At 40.6% G+C, this 21,332-nt stretch overlaps 1 protein-coding gene across 1 annotated transcript; it reads left to right on the top strand.

Annotated features, from left to right (window-relative positions):
• The first annotated feature begins 14,172 nt into the window (after positions 1 to 14,172).
• On the top strand, positions 14,173 to 20,790 carry LOC137868463 (major histocompatibility complex class I-related gene protein-like). The gene is made up of 8 exons (XM_068705252.1): positions 14,173 to 14,329; positions 15,231 to 15,497; positions 16,971 to 17,249; positions 17,547 to 17,849; positions 18,833 to 18,940; positions 19,624 to 19,641; positions 19,732 to 19,800; positions 20,008 to 20,790. Exons 1-7 carry the CDS (start codon positions 14,284 to 14,286, stop codon positions 19,776 to 19,778), a joined length of 1,068 nt encoding a protein of 355 aa, XP_068561353.1. The 5' UTR covers positions 14,173 to 14,283; the 3' UTR covers positions 19,779 to 19,800; positions 20,008 to 20,790.
• Positions 20,791 to 21,332: the final 542 nt, after the last annotated feature.

Below are 21,332 nucleotides of genomic sequence, written 5' to 3' on the forward strand. Positions count from 1 at the left end.
TGTATTTAAATAGCTATGGTTACACACTGAAGCAGTGGTGTGGAAAATTTCGATAAATCGGGAGAAGAGTTTTGTTCACAAATCAAAATGATAAAGTCTTCTATAGATTCAAAGTTGTCTTTGTCTGTTTATACATTTCAATAACATCAGAAGTATTATACATAATGTTACACAAACGCCACCAGAGCGGCGGAACAGATTCCATGGTCGATTTCGTTCCATGATGAGAGAGAGTGCTAACAGCCAACCAGTTTGTATGGAATTCACCCGAGCAACTGGTTTGTGTGATCAGTTTTGTTTCTGTTGACACCCTGAAGTTTCCACAAAACTATCAGAAACACTGTCTTTTGGTTCTAAATGTGTGTATGCAACTATATGTGTATTTTTGGGTGTGGTGCCGAATGGGTAGCTCTCTCAAAGGTCACTTGCTTCACCCGCGTTGGTTACCGCACGTCACGTAGATCCCTCGATGGTGACACAGAGCAGTGTGTCACTGGTAGAGGGCTCCTATTTCCTCGCACTGGCATGGACAGGAGCAGGAGGAGTTATAGTCGTCTCAGCAGGAGGTGGAACCCTTTTGCAGTGAGTTGCGTGCACCCAAGTAGCACGTTCAGCTACCCTGACTGCTGTGTGAGTGACGAGTAGGATCTGGAACGGTCCCTGCCAGCGCTTGGCTTTCCAGCTTTTCCTCCTGAAGTCCTTGACCACCACGAAATCACCAGGCTGCAGCTTGTGTAGCGGTCCTGTTGCTGGTTGTGGAAGGGCTGCAGACTCCTGTTTTCTTATGTTAGATAAAGCAGAGGAGAGTTGTGCACAATATGTTAACGTTTCATGTTCGCATAGTGCGGTGGATGGAAGAGGAGCTCTCGGTGCCTCGGTGCCTACATGAGGTGGAGCACCAAACAAAATCTCAAAAGGACTCAGATTGCTGCGTGTTTGTTGTCTCATTCACATGTACATCAACACTAGAGGCAGGGCTTTTGTCCAAGGAAGACCTGTGTCAGCGCAACATTTCGCTAACTTGGTCTTGAGTGTTCCATTTTCTCTTTCTACAGCGCCTCCACTGGCTGGATGGTATGCACAGTGTGTTTTTAAGTCAATACCCACGTATGCACTTAATGCTGTTATGGCCTGATTTACAAAATGAGAACCATTGTCACTTGATATTTTAGTTGGAATGGTCTAACCCATGTGTTAATTTGACATAGTGAGAAAAGAAATGTTTAGGCAAACAAGGTTTGCCATCAGGTCCAGACCACAGTCCATCAGTGAACTTGCAGCCAGCTGAGGCCCAAAGGCGCCTCTCATCCGGTGTGGAGAGTGACTGCATGGCTGAAAGAGAAGAAGGGACTGTAAATAATGAGTGGGTTTTGTCATCATAAGAAATGTGAAGAGGAATCTGTGCAGCAGCTTTTGCAGCAGCATCTGCACAAGCATTTCCTTTTGAAACGTCATCAGTGTTAGATGTGTGTGCAGCACATTTACATACTGCAATCTCAGTTGGTAGCAAAATAGATTCCAACAGTTCTGCAATGAGTGTGTGATGTAGAACTGGTTTGCCATCTGATTTCAAAAATTGTCTGTGTTTCCACAGAGCACCAAAGTCATGAACTACATCGAATGCATAGCGAGAGTCAGTGTGAATGGTGACTGTTTTACCCTTAGCGAGTTTACAAGCCTCAGTGAGTGCGATGAGCTCGGCTGCCTGGGCTGAGAGGTGACATGGAAGAGGACCAGAACAGAACACAGCTGAGTCAGAAACAACAGCAAAACCAACAAGATTAGTACCAGTCTGTGGATCGCGAGAGGCAGATCCATCAACATACATTACCAGGTCACAGTTGGTCAGAGGAGTGTCCAGAAGGTCAGGTCGAGGAGTGCACTGAGCTTGGAGCATAAACAGTTATGCTCCTCACCATCACCAGGAATAGGAAGTAATGATGCCGGGTTAAGATTAGTACAGCGTTTAACAGTTACGTTTGGCATGTCCAAGAGACGTGTGTGATAACGCAAATATCGCGCTGCAGAAAGATGTGATGACTTCTGTTCGAGAAGGATCAAAGACACAGAATGAGGGACTAAATGGGTCAACGGCGCATAACCCACAATACCACAGGAAGCGGCTAGTGCTTTCTCAGCCGCAGCCACTGCACAGAGACACTGCGGTAGGCCTGCAGCGACAGGATCAAGTTTTGTGGAGAAATATGCTCTCCTCTGGGGGAAGAAGGGGGGTGAAACCATGACAGGGTTAGGCTGCGGTGTGTCAAGAGGAAGCTGAGCAGCAGCTTCTGCAGCTGTGTCTGCCCGAGCATTTCCTTTGTAAATGTGCAGCTCACACATTAAACACTGATGACATTTACAGACAGAGATTGCCCCAGGTGACAGAATTGATTCCAATAAGTCACCTATGAGTGTGTGGTGTAAGACAGGTTTACCATCTGATTTTAGAAAATGTCTGTGTTTCCATAATGCACTGAAATCGTGAACTACCCCAAAAGCATATCTGGAGTCAGTGTGAATGGTGACTGTTTTACCCTCAGCGAGTTTGCAAGCCTCGGTGAGTGCGATGAGCTCTGCTGCTTGGGCTGAGAGGTGACATGGAAGAGGTCCACAACAGAGAACAGCTGAGTCAGAAACAATAGAAAAACCAACAAGATTAGTTCCAGTTTGAGGGTCACGTGAGGCAGAACCATCAACATACAAAACAAGGTCAGCGTTAGGCAGTGGTGTGTCCAGAAGATCGGGGCGAGGAGTGCATTGAGCTTGGAGCTCAGCCAAACAGTTATGCTCCTCTCCGTCACCTGGAATAGGGAGAAGAGATGCAGGATTCAAGTTAGAGCAGCGTTTAACTGTGCATGGACCGCTGAATTTACTGCTTTAAGATCCGGTGAATGCATAACCTGAGGGTCACTTGTTGTCTGCTGTCAGTCAATGCTTCACAGGATTTAACGAAAGGGCCCAAGTCTCTCCACTGATCTGTCACAGATTTGGACAGCGAGATATGTGGGTAGGAGTGTGGCACCTGGAACAGGTGATCCTGGATTTAAGACAACAAAACAGAAATAGCGGATTTATACGAAGACCAAAAGAGTGTGGCACATACAATGTGGTCATTCAAATTGCAGCAAAAATCCTTTTCATATTCGTCATCAGGTCCTGTTGACACATGTGCTGTGCCATGCAGGTGGTCAGGGCACATGGTCAGGTGACACACGAGTGTCAGCCAAGTCTGTCATTTGTTTTGCTTGATCAAAAGGAATTTTCCATTGATACACAAACAGTGGATCAGTCATGTTGGCAGTCAGCTGAGTAATAGTTTGTTGTCTTACCACTTTAAGTCCTGTGGGAGTGGAGATCAAACAGATGCCAAAAGAGCACATGAGGTCTCTCCCCATTAGATTTATTGGACAGAAAGATGATAACAAAAATGAATGTTTCACTTTAATGTCTGGGTCAGGGTCGGTAAGGTCAGTGTGCACACTAGTCATGGGAACAGTACATTTCTCAGTTACAGTTAAACCCGATGCCCCTTGAGAATATACATATCTACCACTCATACTCCGATTTGAAAAAACTTTTGTTGAATCACAGAATGAGTAGCTCCTGAGTCTACAAGAAAAGATAGCTCTTTACCGTTTACCAATACTGTGGTTGGAGGCATTTCTTTAAATGAGTAGTCAGAGAATTTAGCATAAGTGTGTTTGTCATTCTGTTGCTGTTCTAAATGACTGATGATGTCAGTGAGTGCTGTCTGTTGCTCTTGTGTGGGTGTGTATGTTCGTGCGGTTAGTGCAGAAAGCGTTTCTTCATTGCAGGTGGCAGTGTGTGTGTGTGTTTTACTTCCCTTTTCACGAGGTTTCACAGGGCGGGTGGCTGTCTCCTCCTCACATGCACCTTCTGCATCATCCCCATCGTGTCAATAAGACTGGGTGTGGTCATCGGTCCGGTCTCTGGCTCGATCACGTCCCCAATGGCCCTCTGTGGGCCCCTTTGTGGACAGTCTCTGGACCAGTGTCCTTGTTGGCCACAGTGGAAACAAACATTGTTTCCGGTGGGTGGGTCTCTTTGTGGTCCCCCTTGGTTCCAGGAAGAGAGGGAGGGGTGGGTGGCCACCCTTCCATGGGTGAAGAGGAAGGCAGCACAGAGGCTGTGCGGTCACCACTGGTTGTTAGGTAGGTATGGTGGTGGTGGTGCGTGTGGCGGGCATGTGTTGAGGAGAGGGCCGCCAGCACCTGTTAGACTCAGATACATAGAAGAGGAAGAGAATGGTGGATCAGTTTTCTTTTAAATGTTTTGTATTTAAAGTTCAACCGTTATTTCGTAACCTCATTCCTTTTCAGGTCAAAGGCATGAAAAACACAATCTCGAAAATAAATTTGATCCGAGTACAATCGTTATACTGTATTTCTCATTCCGGTCTTCCTTTAAAAAGATTCATAATGGCGTCATAAACAGAAATATGTTCTATTAATTTGTAATAACCTTAATCAAATAAAACCCATAAAAGTATAAAAAGACAAATTATCATAGAAGAATAGTATTAAACACCAAGGTTTAAATCTCTCAGTTTGTATTATATTACGTAATTCTGGAGTTACGTTTGTTAGACGTACTCCTTCTTCTAAGAATTACATTTTTAAATTTGGAATTTCAACTTCTTACCCGATATGAAGAAATTATTTCTTTGTCTGGATTGTTGTGAAGTCAAGTCCTCTTTTGGTCGCCGGTCTCCTCTCTCTGTAATATGTCGAGGTATGGGGCAGAATCGCTTTTGGTGGATCCTGAAGTGGCCAGTTACCGGACGTCCTCAGGGTCCCGACGGAGCTTCAAACGATCCCACTTCTGACACCAAGCTGTTGAGGAAAATTTCTAATGATAAATCGGGAGAAGAGTTTTGTTCACAAATCAAAATAATAAATTGTTCTATAGATTCAAAGTTGTCTTTGTCTGTTTAATAATTTGCAAATGGGAGAATAATTCAACAGAGCACGTATCACAGCAGTCTGTTGAGAAAGCCTTCAACGAAAAACAATATTCAATACTCTTTATACAGTTATTATCTCTCAAGGGAGTCACACCCACAAGGGCTTATCTGTCGTATTTTGCTGAGTCCCCACAGTTTCAATACCTTTCAGGAAAGAGGAGGACAGGCTCCTCATTATTGCATAGTTTCAACTTTCTTGACTTCAGATAAGGTGAAATTAATAAGCTACAGTTGCTATTTCCAGTTTCGGGTTCACAGCAAGGACACATAGTTGTTTATGCATATTTTTACCATTACATTTGGAAAAATGTAATGGAAAAAGAAAAAAAAAAAGAGGTTGCCTTCCTCCAGGTAACCATTCATTCACGTCTCACCTCAATCACAGTTTAATCTACTCAATATTATCTAAGCTACACAGTAGCCTTATTTCTACCACAATACTCTCTCTTACCACGTAACGTCAACAACACAGCGACGTTAATCAGAGAATACAACACACCATTTTATCAACAACACACCATTTTATCAACAACACAGTGGCATTAATCAAAAGATACACACACTCAAAACTAAATACAACTTCCCCAGTACTTTTCCCCTTTCACCACCCTGGAATTTAGTCTCCTTAGACTCAAGTCAAAACCAGCGAACCACGCCCCGAGGATCGATTCCCTCCCCCCTTGCGGGTAGAGTTACGGCTAATTACCGTACTTAGCTTTGCTTCGCTAGCCTCGGCCAATATTCCCTCTATTACAAATTCATTCCCACCCGTAGATAAGCCACCGTATTGTTAAACACAGAACGCCAAGATGAGGCAATGAAGTAGCCGTCGCTGGCTTCACGCATCTCATTCGCAATTCACTGTAAATCGTTTAATTCAATCGGTGCTCTTAGCCCCTTATGGCTTTACTCTTGCCTCGGCGATCATTCTCTGACAGACATCCCGGTTTGTCTCTCTCGTCACAGCCCTTTGTCTAGACGGAATTCCTCGACCAGCTCTCTTAGCCTGGTTGGAATTTACATTAAAAAATCACGCTCAAATTTGTAATCAGTTTGCAAATGTGTTTCCGCATGCAATACAGTCTCTTCACTTTACATTTCAAGTTAATACACTTTACCGGCCTCCTGCAGCTTCTCCTCTTGTCCGGCCTTCAGAAGCGCCGACCTCCGATACCTTTGCTAAGTCTTTCTATCTAACTATACAGATTTTTATTAAAAAGGTTCTGCCTACCTCTTTGTCCGTGGGGCCCCGAAGGTATCGCCGGTCAACGCCTCGTCCAGTCCGTGTCCTGAGGTTCACTGAGAGACGCCCACCCAGGGACGCCAAATTTTGTGGTGGTAGGAGCTTCTCCTCGCAGGAGGCTGCGGACTTCACACTCTGTTGTTTCTTTGAGCAACGGAGTCGTGCCAAATAATCTGTTGGATCCGGTTTACAATAAAAAAGTATTTCATAATTGACAGAAGCTAAAAAACAATTACAAACTGAAATACACTATCGATAGTAAGGTTTCACAAAGCCGAGTTCAAACACGTCCTGTCCAACAGTCCGACCAAGGCCAGTTAGCTGTAAAACATGAACATCAAGAACTGAACCGCTTCTCTCCGGTACAATGTCTTTATACTTGAAAGTCATCGGTTTACTTTTAAAATCCAGCATCAGCTTCAGTGACTGGCTGAAATTCAATTGTCCCTTCCTGGCCTCGGACAATGCTCACTATTGGTCAAACTTGTTGATCTGGTCAGTCTCTCCTCCTCTGGCGATGTCCTACCCCTCGCTTGACCACGCCCTGTCTCCTCCTGGTGTTGGTTCCACTCCAACTCATCTTATCTCCATATATGGTCATGAAAGATCTGAAACCCTAGCTCTCCCTCATGGCTCTAAACATTCAGTGACTATACTTCTAATCTAATACATTCAGTGATTAAGAATATGTGGTTTAACACTTCTGTAAGTAACATATGGTACATATGTACTATCCTCTACAAGTGAATATACTGTAAAAATATAATACATTCCATAAGTGAATATTCTGTGACATTTTTATACATTGTGATATTTTATACTTTCTTCAGGTGTGCTTTTAATCATACTAATATACGTCTAAACTTAAATTCCTCACAGTGTGTTTGTGAGCTCACACAGATCCTCTTTGTATCATGATGTGTTTATGAGCGTCTCTCTCGGCTTGAACAGGTTGAATTGAAATGAGTTGTGGTCAAAATGTTGCTCCATTATCTTCATGTTTAAATGATGAACATAGATCTATAAGAGCTTTGTGTGTAAAGGGTTCTGTTCCAGACTGTGAGGGAACAGAACCACAGTTGAACATCAGCTCCTTCATGTTCCTCTGGATCTGGAGCTTTCTGTGTGACAGGACAACGTGTCTTAAGATCATTCTATCTGCTGAACTGTGGAGCAGATGTTCAAAGTGTTGTCTGCTCAGCTCAGTGACTCTAGTTTAACGGTGAGACATGAGAGGCACAAAGCTGACTCTAGAAGAGATTCAAATGTACTCCTGCACGCACTGCAACATGTGGACGTGCAGGTTCCTCTCCCTGCTGATGAATCCTGTGATTCAGTATTCATGGAGTTGTGTGTTACCCTGACGTGTGTCTGTGTGTGACGCTGCTGACACTGTGAACTGAGCCTTGTTTCCATGCTGGAACAAGAACTAATCTCTAACACTCTGCTCATGTGGTCAGTACAGGAAGGCTACACTACATCCCCTCATCCTACCCAACGTTAATGTGGAGCTTCTTCACTTCCATTAATAGTGATGGAGGAAGTATTCAGGTCATGTACTCAAGAAGTACAAGTATCAGAAATACTGCATCATACCTTAAAGTACTGCATTCAACATGTTACTTCAGATAAAGTACAGAAGGACTGAAATGATTGAAAGTAAAAGTACTCATGATGCAGAATGTTCAGTGATTATATTATTGATGGTTATTATTGGTGGTTATGATGTAGAAGGTACTTTAAGGTCGTAGCTGGTGGAGATGGAGCTCATTGTAACTCAGTTAAAAAGCATCAAGAGCACAAAGTAACACTGAAGAATGGCCTCATCTAGTGGAGGACATCTGGAAGAGAAGCTCCTCTTGAGCTATTGTTAGAAGAGGACCTGGATCTTTAAACCTTGATGTATTATGTTTAAAATGTATTCATTATATATATATATATATATATATATATATATATATATATATATATATATATATATAATTAATACACACATTAATACACACATTAATACACGCATTAGTATTCATATTCGGCAGGGGATTTAGAATAAAGGAGAATAAAATCCTCACTGGATGAAATGAATTGACCTTTGACCTCGTCGGTCCTTCTGTTTTTGACTTCCTCTCCATGGCAACCAGCAGCTGAGGCTCATGGGTACTGTAGTGTTTAGACCTGTTGAATACTTCAATAACACGTAGAGAAGGGTAGACCTGTTGAAGAACAATGTACAAATACTCTGTTACAGTTGCAGTACTCATACCTCACAGTAAAATACTCTGTTATAGTTACAGTACTCATACCTCACAGTAAAATACTCTGTTACAGTTACAGTACTCATACCTCACAGTAAAATACTCTGTTATAGTTACAGTACTCATACCTCACAGTAAAATACTCTGTTACAGTTACAGTACTCATACCTCACAGTAAAAATACTCTGTTATAGTTACAGTACTCATACCTCACAGTAAAATACTCTGTTACAGTTACAGTACTCATACCTCACAGTAAAATACTCTGTTATAGTTACAGTACTCATACCTCACAGTAAAATACTCTGTTACAGTTACAGTACTCATACCTCACAGTACAAATACTCTGTTACAGTTACAGTACTCATACCTCACAGTAAAAATACTCTGTTACAGTTACAGTACTCATACCTCACAGTACAAATACTCTGTTACAGTTACAGTACTCATACCTCAGTGAAAATACTCTGTTATAGTTACAGTACTCATACCTCACAGTACAAATACTCTGTTACAGTTACAGTACTCATACCTCACAGTACAAATACTCTGTTACAGTTACAGTACTCATACCTCACAGTAAATAAATGTGCTCCAGTCTCAGCCTTCTCCTCAGTTGTAGTCGAGAACAAAGGTTCTCAACATGCTCATGTCAGGTGAGCGAGCTGTCAACGTGGACACCAAGACATGGAGATGAAGAAACCTGATTCATGGGGACATTGTAGAAGCTGACTGGACTTTGGTCTCAGGTGACTTTGGGTGGAATCTCATCTCCTCAGTTTTGCTCACAGTCACGATGAGGTGGTGAGCGTCACAGCGGTCCACAGAGAGTTTCCTTTCAGAGTGGTGCAGAGATGTGTCCTGATGTTGGTGTGGGAAAACAAGAATGAGGATTTTACAACGTCATTGGGAGTTCTGCTCACACACCTGTTAGTATAGAATGTGAAGAGAACTGGGGAGCTAACACTTCCTTCAGGATATAGTTTGTATATAGATATGATTTAGGCTCACATATTGCTTTATTTCTCTTTACATGTTGGACTGTTAGTTAGGAAAGAAAAATAGCATTTGATACTAAAAGAATCGACATTCATCTGTTTCATTTGATCAAGTACTAAATACGGCTGAAGAGTATTGCAAGCTGAAGTGAAATCAATAAAAGGTAAAGGGTCATATGTCTTACTGTCCTCCAAGTGTCTCAGGACTCAGGGCTTCATACTAAATGCATCATCTGTGCTTCTTCGCTTTCTACAAGCAAACTGCCGAGGGTCCAGCTCGGAGTGTACCTCAGCTTCATCACCATTGAGGTCGATGCTACGGCTATAATGGTTGTTCTCAACTGGGCAGCACTTCTTTGATAACAGTTGTTCCCCACAGTGCAGGGCCGGTGAGTCCAGAGAGCGCTGAACGAGAGGACACCGAGCTGGAGTTAGCTCGTCAGCGCAGCTCTTGAAGAGGCCGGCAGGAATCCCATCAGGTCCGCTGCATTTATTAGTGCATAACTGACGGAACAGGAACCGCACCTTGTAGTTATCCACCTCAGGCCTTCTGCTCAAGTCGTCTGTGAGACAGGCTGCTGCACGGATCGGATCCATCATTTGGAACCTGAGGCAGAAGTCCTTCACTTCATCAGCTCTCTGTAAGTCATCAGCAGAAGAAATATGACTTTTGCTTGGTTCCATATTGGTAATGGCTTTCATTGAATCCCAAAGTCTTTTAGAGTTCATAGTGGTAAAATGTTCTTCAATAATGTCCTTTAGTCGTCTACAGCTGAAGGAGAAGCTTCAGATGCTCAGTCCTACTGGTCTGAATGAGACATGATGTCATGACTATAAACACATGAATGAATCACGTGATGTGGCTGAAAGTCAAGCAGGATTGTTAACTGATCAATCAGTGGAGTCTTAAATCTGTATAGTTCAGAGTGAAACCACTGGGGGGCGCTGTGGACCTCTCTGTTACTGCACACAGAGAAACTCACTGATCACATGACACTTTACAGCAACGAGGGTTTCTGCTCAGAGGCACGTCAGCAGCAGCGACTGAACCTGTAACACGTGATGTGATTATTAAATCCTCGTCTCAGCGTAACGACCGTAAAACATAAATATGACGCCGCTGCTTGATTTCAGATATCACTGTGTTAATAATTAGTAACACATTTAATAAAACGGAGTTAAATGATTATGAATTCTACAGTAAATACAGAACAAAACAAAACGAGCTGCATAATACTTCATCTGTTAGAATATATAAATATGTCATTTAATATGTATTTATATGTAACAGTAGCTTCATATAAACTACAATCACAGCGTACAATAGAATAAATATTCTATTATTAATACAAATATATTGTTATAATATAATATATAAATGTAGGCCTATAGTATCTAATGGAATAATATAGACTACAAACATAAGATATAAACATATTAATAATATTATTGATACGTGACTTTAAATGTTATAAACAGAAAAGAGCAAAAATCAAAAGAAGAAACAAAAGTTAAAATAAATGTGAAAAGAGAAGGAAAGTAAATAAATGAAATATTAAAAATAAACTAAAAACTAAATAAACAATAAAATAGGCTCATTTTACATCAACTTTATTGTTTCAGAAGGAAAAAAGCATTGAACATAAAACACATGAAGATATAAAAACCTTGATTATAAAGAACTTGATCATTTAATAGTTTGATGGCATGTTAGTGAATCATTTCTCACCCTGTTAGAACTGACATTAAAACTAAACCGAGTCTTATTAAATCAGGGTTTCATCTCTAATCCAGTTCCATCATGTGAAGTCAGAACATGAACGTTGGTGATAATGACATGAAACTGTAATAAACTAAAGAACAACAGATAGTCAGCTTTATTATTCTCCTGTTGACATGATTCATGAACATAAAGTGTAAATATTAAGCTGCTGAACACAATCTGTTTGTCAGTTGAGAAACTAAAGTGAAGCCTTGATTGAGTTCAGGTTCAGGTTTTATCTTCTCTTCCTGTTTGTTACAAGCTAATCTGTGTCTGTTATAACATGAGAAGAGGCTGGTACTGGTGGTAATAAGGTAACTTCATACATGTGAGCTCACACAGATCCTCTTTTTATCATGATGTGTTTATGAGCGTCTCTCTCGGCTTGAACAGGTTGAATTGAAATGAGTTGTGGTCAAAATGTTGCTCCATTATCTTCATGTTTAAATGATGAACATAGATCTATAAGAGCTTTGTGTGTAAAGGGTTCTGTTCCAGACTGTGAGGGAACAGAACCACAGTTGAACATCAGCTCCTTCATGTTCCTCTGGATCTGGAGCTTTCTGTGTGACAGGACAACGTGTCTTAAAACCTTTTAAAAACGAGGCCTATTTGCAGGCCTCAGCTCGAATAAAGATAAGAAATACCTAATTAATTGTATAAAAAAAAATAAAAAAATAAAAAAATAAATATTTTTTTTTATATATTTTTGAGATGAGAAAAATCATGGAACTATCAGAATACATGTTACTGGTTCACATAAGATAAGGATGGAACACAGCAGAACTTGGAAAACTCAAAAGCTCGATCTTGAAAAACAGCACTTTTAGGGTATTGTTTTTTGGAAAGTATGGGTATCCAAGACTTTTAATATGCTGGGCTCTTAGAACAACTGATATAGGCTCTATATACACAGCTATACATAGATACAGTGAAACATTTATGAAATATAGAGCATTTCAAATTAGAAAACTGATCAAATACTCCAAGATTTGAATAAAAAAGTATTTTTAAAATTCAAAAACACTCTATATCACTTCTATGTATCACTCATGATGTTCATTGAATCAATAGACCGAAGATTGGACCTTTTTTGAGTGTTTTAAGCTCTTTCTATGCCCTTTTTAGTTATTTAGTTTAAGGTCAAATCCTGCTTCAGACTCTCTGTTCAGGGCTGTATCTCAGCCCCCCCTTCTCCGATTTTCACCATTGAGACATCCTTCGAACCGTAGGAGCCAATAGAATTGCCTGGAATTGAAAGCTAGATGATTGACAGCACTATTAGCCAATAAAGCTCAAAAAGGTCCAGCTCTGAAATCTGATTTGCTGAGCTTCCAACCCTCCCAAGAATCCGAGGAGTGTCGGAGAGACACGAATCGAACGGATTCACACGGAGCACCAGCAGCTGGACAAACATGAAGTGGAAGTAGGAGATATTCCATTTTTTCGCTGAGATTCGACCAAAAGTAAGTACAATATTCGATGAAAGCTGTGTGACTTTTTGTGTTCGAAGCTGAATATCTCTGCGATGGTTTACCGGGGAGAGAAATGGAAACTATGTCCGTAATCTCCGTCAGGCGCTCGTGCTTTTTCATGCTGCATGTTCGTAGGTAGCACGTTGCTAACGGAGTGTAGCAGCCTTTTTCTCCGGTCTGTCCCAGTCATATCGAGTATGATTTATGATATTTTGTTATTTGTTTGCTTGGCTGATGGGAGATGTGTTTGTCTCATGTAGAAGTGACCTAGTTCATGTTGTTCCCAGGACGCTGAGGTTTCTGCAGAACTATAACATCACTATATTCGTTCTTCGTGGGTTCTCTGCCAGTTACTTTTAACACAAAACTCTCTAAGTTTTGATGTACTCTGCGTCCAAATGGGGGACCTACGGGTGTATCTGGTTCTGTCTGCTGAACTGTGGAGCAGATGTTCAAAGTGTTGTCTGCTCAGCTCAGTGACTCTAGTTTAACGGTGAGACATGAGAGGCACAAAGCTGACTCTAGAAGAGACTCAAATGTACTCCTGCACGCACTGCAACATGTGGACGTGCAGGTTCCTCTCCCTGCTGCTAAGAGACAAAGAACATCTATAAAGAGACACAACATGACCATAAAAAGACACAAAACAACCACAATGAGACTCAAAATGACTACAAAGATACACACAACAACTACAGAGGAGGCTTAACATCTGTACTCTGTGCGTCTTGCTGCTTTGAGGTGGTTGGCGGTCCTTTCCTGTGTCGTAATTTAACGAGATAATAAACAGTTGTGATGTTTCAGGAATAAAGTTGAGGTTTTTAACTTAAAGTTAAAACACTTAAAACACCTAAAACAAACCTTAACAACATGAGAACTTAAAAACGTAACAACCTAACTTACAAACAAATGGATTTAAAAACTGAAACTGAAAAAAAAAATAAACTTAAAAACTCCTTAAACTTAAAACAAATAAAAAAAACGTAACTTAACTTTATAAACTTCAACTTGATTACAATTGTCATTTTACATTACATACATAACATTTGACCAGTAACCAGATGTGTGTTGTAGGCAGCAGCAGCTGGAGCTGAGACCAGAGCTCAGTCATGACATCAGAAATGTAAATGAATCAACCTTTTGTTTTTAAAAAAATACAACTGTATTGTAAATAGTCATAAGTCCTTGTTAAAGCAGTACTGCACTTTCAGAATGATCCAGGAATGAGTTATATTTCATGATGTGTTATTATAACAGAGGACGTTTAGAGAACACGTCTTTAACAATAGAAACGCAATAGACTCTATGAATATATATTCATTATTTGAACAATCACCGTCGTTCTGAAAATAATCAACCTTATTTTTTCAAATCGAGCTGGTAACAAGTGACGTAAGAGCCGTCCCTGAGCTCTGATTGGTCAGACCCTGAAGCGCGTTTACGTCCCGTAGTGAGCGAGTTGGTTTCGATTCTTCTGCTTTAGGTTTTGATAACAGAACCAGACTCGGTGTTCTCCGCTGATCCGGACTTCTCTTCTCTTGTTCTTCTAGTTGTCAAAGCGAGACGATGCAGCTGATTGTGCTGCTGCTCTCGTGTCATGTTGCTTCTGCTGGTGAGTTTCTACACTTTCTCGTTAACGCGTGCGTGCGCGTGTGCGTGAGTGTGTGCGTGTGTGTGTGTGTGTGTGTGTGTGTGTGTGTGTGTGTGTGCGTGTGTGTGTGTGTGCGTGTGTGTGTGTGCGTATGTGTGTGTGCGTGTGTGCGTGTGTGTGTGTGTGCGCGCGTTATTGTAGATAAACGTTAATTGTTATAATTCCTCAGCTCAGAATAGACAGACACATGTTTGATCTAATACCTCGATATGGATATTGTGAAGATATTTTGGACTATTTGGTTCTTTTCTGAAATATTGACCCAATGAGCTCAATAATCATCATTGATGTAGAAATAATGAGGAAGAGATCAAACAGTCTGGTAGTCCAGAGAAAGTTTACACACTTTACATTAAGATGAGAACAATAGTAGAATATCTGCTGTGATGAGAATGAACAGTTTGAAGACGTCTTCTCTGCTTTTAATACCTTTTGATATTTGATACTCTGAACAAGATGATTCTGTCTCAGTCCTGATACCGACCTGTGGATCCCGAGTACATCAGATACACTGATATAATAATAATAATAAACAATAATAATACATGCATTTTACACACAGAATAATCACAGATACTCTTTCCTGAAAGATTTCTTACTTTTTTATCGCTGATGTTAAAAACACAAACTGTCACATGTAGTCATGACAGACTTGTATTTAGTTTTCATTATTATTATTATTATTATTATAAATAAAGCCAGAGGTAAATAAAATCAACCTGCTTTGGTCTAGAATGTGTTCCCCTCTCTACCTGATGTGTTTATAATAACATATCATATATCATATCATCCTATTTGAAATCATTATCAACCCAAGTGTGGCGACATTTAAACCCTAAATATTACTGCCCCCCCCCCCCAGCGCTCCACTCTCTGAAGCACGTCTACACCGCTTCCTCCGACGTCCCCAATTTCCCCGACTTCGTGGCCGTGGTGTTCGTCGACGGGTACCAGACGGACCGCTACGACAGCGTCTCCAGGACGACGGTGCCCACCCAGGCCTGGATGGGCCGGGTCACGGCCGACGACCCGGAGTACTGGAAGAGGCAGACGTCGTACTGGGAAGGTCAAGAGCAGATAGGACGGGTCAACCTCGAGATCTTAAAGGTGCGCTTCAACCACACCGACGGTGAGTTCACCTCCGACCGCGGTACGGAGGATGAATGCAGTATTAATGATGTTCCCATGAGCCTCAGCTAGAGGATCATAAACGTGTTCTGATCGGATCAGCGCTAAAGACACAAGGAGCAAATCTTCTGACACTAATTATCAATCATCAATGATCCATATGATCAGACTCAGATCCCTTTGTGTGGTTATAGCAGCTGGTCTACTTTAATCATTTCAACACTCTGAAGTCAGAAATACTAAATGTTATACTTCTACTTGGTTCTAATCATCTTTAGGTTTTATTTTACACAAAAACACACAACTCAATGATAAGGATTGATTAAAACAGATGTAGTCATGATTGTTTTACTTACACTCTGATGGTTAACGATACAACTTTATTTACACTCTGATGGTTAACGATAAAACTTTATTTACACTCTGATGGTTAACGATAGAACTTTATTTACACTCTGATGGTTAACGTTAAAACTTTATTTACACTCTGATGGTTAACGATAGAACTTTATTTACACTCTGATGGTTAACAATAAAACTTTATTTACACTCTAATGGTTAACGATAAAACTTTATTTACACTCTGATGTTAACGATAAAACTTTATTTTCACTCTGATGGTTAACGATAAAACTTTATTTACACTCTGATGGTTAACAATAAAACTTTATTTACACTCTAATGGTTAACGATAAAACTTTATTTACACTCTGATGTTAACGATAGAACTTTATTTACACTCTGATGGTTAACGTTAAAACTTTATTTACACTCTGATGGTTAACGATAGAACTTTATTTACACTCTGATGGTTAACGATAAAACTTTATTTACACTCTGATGGTTAACGTTAAAACTTTATTTACACTCTGATGGTTAACAATAAAACTTTATTTACACTCTAATGGTTAACGATAAAACTTTATTTACACTCTGATGTTAACGATAAAACTTTATTTTCACTCTGATGGTTAACGATAAAACTTTATTTACACTGATGGTTAACGTTAAAACGTTATTTACACTCTGATGTTAACGATAAAACTTTATTTACACTCTGATGGTTAATGATAAAACTTTATTTACACTATGATGGTTAACGATAAAACTTTATTTACACTCTGATGTTAACAATAAAACTTTATTTTCACTCTGATGGTTAACGATAAAACTTTATTTACACTCTGATGGTTAATGATAAAACTTTATTTACACTCTGATGGTTAACGTTAAAACTTTATTTACACTCTGATGGTTAACGATAAAACTTTATTTACACTCTGATGGTTAACGTTAAAACTTTATTTACACTCTGATGGTTAACGATAAAACTTTATTTACACTCTGATGGTTAATGTTAAAACTTTATTTGCACTCTGATGGTTAACGTTCACTTGTGTGACTCAGTTTACTGCTAACCAGCTAATGTTAGCATCGTGGTTTGCTGAAGCCTGTGCTCCCATCCATCTCTCAGGCGTCCATGTGATCCAGGTGTTGAACGGCTGCGAGTGGGACGATGAGACCGGGGACGTGAACGGTTTTGGTCTGATCAGTTATAATGGAGACGACATCTTGATATTGGACATGAAGGCGCAGAGATGGATCGCCACCAAACCACAGCTTCATAGAAGCCAACATAAGTGGAATAACGACAAGAGCTGGTTGGAATTCATGGAGCACCGTCTGACCCAGGAGTGTCCCGAGAGGCTGAAGAACAGTTTGAAGTACGGGAAGAGCACTCTGAAGAGAACCGGTAAAGAACACACAACCTACCAATGATGTCGTCGTAATACAAGGACGTGTGGATATAGAATCAAATGCACAAAGATGAGCAGCATAAGGTGTAAAATGTTGATTAAATAGGAGCCACATGGTTCACATCTATTCAGTTCTTTAGTTAAAGGTTAAATTCAGTGTTATCTCATCTTCAATCAGTGGATCAAGTTCAGCCGAGGTTAGGTTTGATGCGTGAGTAGAAGAGAGACTGGTCCATCCTCTAGTGTTCGGAGGAGATGAAGTATATTCAGGACTTTCCTCTGTGCGTCTCCAGAGCTTCCCTCTCTGTCGCTCCTCCAGAAGACCCCCTCGTCCCCGGTGAGCTGCCACGCCACAGGCTTCTACCCCGACAGGGCCGCCATGTTCTGGAGCAGAGACGGGGAGGAGCTTCACGAGCACGTGGACCACGGCGAGCTCCTCCACAACCACGACGGCACGTTCCAGATGAGCGTGGACCTGGATCTGTCGCCGGTCCGACCTGACGACTGGTGGAGGTACGTGTGTGTGTTTCAGCTCTCCGGTGTTGAGGACGACCTCTTCACCAGGCTGGACCCGGCGGTGATCAAGACTAACTGGGGTGAGTGGCAGATGTTTAATCGACGAGTCTCTTTTTTATTTTGATTGTTTTGGGTGTTATACAACAAAGGCGACAGTAGCTAGCTAGCATTGTGTGCTAAACTTACAGTAGATACATCTTCATCGTCAACATATAATGCTAACTCAAGTTCAATAGTCTCAGAGTTCAGTTGATGTTCACTCAGCTCAACTAAATACGTTCTTAAAGAAACCAAAAATTAACAAATTTAAAGGAATACGTCACCCACAAAACCACCACTTGTATGTCTCTCACACTTTTTTCAGAACAGAAAGTCCCACCCCCTTTTTCTAAAACTGAAAACTTGTCAATGTCACACTCGATCCAGCCAACTTAGTAAGAAGTGGGCTTTACTACTTTCCCTCTGACTTCCTGTTTTGATGCCGGTAGGTGAAGTGAAGTCAAAACTTCATGTGTTGAAGCTGCATTCTCTCTAGTGTCCACCAGGGGGCGACTCCTCTGGTTGTATAGAATTCTAGTCTAAAATAACTCTACTTCTCTCTTGATTTATTCCTTCAGTAAACATTGTAAACATGAGTTTATGGTCTCAATCTCTAGTTTACAGTCTTCTTCAATACAGCATGATGTTCATTTAGTACAATATGGTCCATTTAGAGTCAAACAGACCATAAAGCAGGGGATGCTTTAGGGGCGGGGCTACAAGCTGATTGACAGGTCTCTACCACGCTTGATATTTTTACGAAATGAAGGTTTCGAAACAGCAGTCCAGAAACCAACGGGGGACGTCACAGTGACTATGTTCAACGCGACTTTTTGGATTTTTCATTCAAGTTTTCTTCAAGATTTCAAAGTAGCGGGTAAATGATGCTCATTTTGGGAGTGGAGCATTGCTTTAAAACAAACTGCAGGAAACAGTCACCAGATGGATGAATGTTCTCTCTCCTTTGCTTCCTGCACACAAAATCAGACGTTTGACTTGTTTGTTCTCTGTGGTTTGGTTTCAGTTGAGAAGCCCAGCGACACAACGCTCCCCATCACGTTGTCTGCGGCGGTCGCAGCATTCATCCTCCTCACAGCCGCCATCGGACTCTTTGTGTACAAGAAGAGAAGAGGTGGGAGAACAGTTAGCTTAGCTTCACTAGTCTGTGTGACACAGATCAAGAGAGGATTGTCGTCGTCGAACACGCATCTCTCTCCACGTTGCTCTGTTTGTTGCTGCCATCCTAAATGTGTGGTTTCATACCGAACTCTCCTTTCATTGGATTCATTAACGCGCCTGTTTAGTTCACGATGAGTCGTCGAACAGTTGAAGCCTTTTCACAGAAGAGAAAAGAGATGTAAGAAGTCTGGTACTGATTTTTTGTATTTGGCATATAACAAGAGATAAACAAACAGTTTACAGCCTAAAACCACGTGTGATTGGCTGAAAAGAGGTCACATGAGCAGAGCTGAGTAACCACAGAACTGGATTAATTCATTGAATTATTCAAATGAGACAGACTAAGACCAACAACTGGATAGTGGACAGTGAGTTTAATGAGACTGAAGCAGACAGGAAACCAGGAAGAGGCTAAACAGCTGCAGAAGTAGAGACGGTTCTCTGTGCGTTTAAATATTCATATTCAGTAAAAGATCATTCAGTGTGAGACTCACAGCACTGTGATCGTTGGCTTGTGAAAGTCAAAATCTATTTTTCTTTGTATGACTTTGAGATCTGATGCTTTTTAAAGAGGATGATGTATTCTGTCTTCTACAACATGCTGAATCATTCTTTTTCATTTTCTTTTCATTTCAGCCGAGAGCATTTCAGACTGTAAGTATTTAGTTTCTCCTTAAGGTTCCTCAAACCCGTCCGTCTGAGTCCTTTGAACTGTAGCTCAACAGTGTGCTGCTGACCTTCCAGCTCCTGACAGCGTTGAGCTCTCTGAGAAACTGAAAGCAGAAACCTGATGCTGCAGACCTCGGTGCACCAGTACGTCATTTCATTTGAGCAAAAACATTTTTGTTGGTTTTGTTTTGTGCGGAAAAGAAAGGAAGAAGAAAGAACTTCCTTACCTCTATTTGTTTAAAACACATTCCTGTTGGACGAACGAGTAAGTTGAGGTTCTATTGTATGAACTGTTAACACTGGGCCTGAATCTTTAAGTGTTTTTATCTTTCTGCTCCTGTTTGTCTCCAGGTTTGTCGATGAGGTGGACTGGAGCAAGAACATCTGGAATAAAGGAGAAGGCAGGTCATAAATGTCTCCTGGCAGGAAATTAAGGATTTTTGATTGGATCCTAAAATTGAAGTCAGACTTTAATGTAACAGAAAGTTTGACAAAACCTGTACTCTGCGCAGAAGGTTTTATAGCATGTAGGGAGGCTTATATGTCACTTCATCATGTTTTCTCCACTGTAGAGGGCACTTTATTATATTTTCTGCACCGAACGTCTGTATTGCATAGGTGGAGGGTACATCAGAGTCATTTTTTAATTTATGAAGGAAAACTATGTTCTCTAAATCAGGTGGAATCATCAAAGTAGAAATGATGATGACACAAAGGAGCTTTTATGATGAAGTGAATGTTCTACGGATCGGTTGATCGCTTAAAGGGATAAATAAGATATTTGGTGCCTGACGCTCACAGAGATCCTCAATAGTTACCGTTAATTTTAGATTATGTGACGTTATGCTTATTTTCACATAAATGAACACACATTTGCAAACACACACGTTTACAGATCAGTTGGACAAATGAACACAAACTAAAAAGTGCCAACATTTGTTTTTATTTTTCAAGTTCTGTAAATATTCTCTTATAAATGTTTATTAAACAGAGTTTGGTGGAAGCTGCACTTTGTGTTGAATTACATTTGAACCAAACTTAAGCCAAGTGTCATTGTCTATTGTATCTTGTGATACTTAGAAAGTGTTGACCATATGTTGTTTAAGATTTGAATAAAAGTATATTTTTACATTCTATATTTGTATTTCACATGATCTGGGCTGTATTTATAGAAAGTCTCACTGAAAGCTAAATAAAACCAAGTGTAGCTGCTGATCTTGTGTTTACATGTACTGGTAGTGGTGGTTGTTGCATTATCACTCCTGCTGATGAACACCAGGCTGTTAGGGTTCCCGTTGAGATAAGTTTCATAATGTTTATTATATGTTATGTTGTTGTATTATATATGTTTATTGTTGAAGAGGAGAAGCTGGAAGTTTCCAGTTTAAACTTGAGTGGATGAAAGGAACATGTTTTGAACTGTATCGTCATCAGTGTTTCCATGTTGTTATCACTTGTTTTACCGTTGTTTGGGCTGAAATAACCTAGTTATGCTGTAACATGATGTTCTCCCACAAAAACATATTTTCACATACTTTGGAAATGGATCCCAGAAACTAGACCATAATCATGTTGTCATGTGAATTGTGGCATCTCGAACCTCTGGTCGCTTTAAATTCTGTAAATGAAATTTAAAAAAATAAAAATAATGTTCCATAGAGAAAAGCAGTGAGACC

This window comes from Cebidichthys violaceus, unplaced genomic scaffold (assembly GCF_023349555.1).
Source record: "Cebidichthys violaceus isolate CVI_PGR_0920_01 unplaced genomic scaffold, fCebVio1.0.p SCAF_111, whole genome shotgun sequence".
In the NCBI taxonomy this organism is placed as follows: domain Eukaryota; kingdom Metazoa; phylum Chordata; class Actinopteri; order Perciformes; family Stichaeidae; genus Cebidichthys; species Cebidichthys violaceus.

Bases quoted from the DNA above. Each gene is read 5' to 3' on its own strand.
- LOC137868463 (XM_068705252.1), top strand. From the start codon at position 14,284: ATGCAGCTGATTGTGCTGCTGCTCTCGTGTCATGTTGCTTCTGCTG. The intron at 14,330-15,230 runs GTGAGTTTCTAC...CCCCCCCCCCAG, and splicing joins GTGTCATGTTGCTTCTGCTG to CGCTCCACTCTCTGAAGCAC. The intron at 17,250-17,546 runs GTAAAGAACACA...GTGCGTCTCCAG, and splicing joins GAGCACTCTGAAGAGAACCG to AGCTTCCCTCTCTGTCGCTC.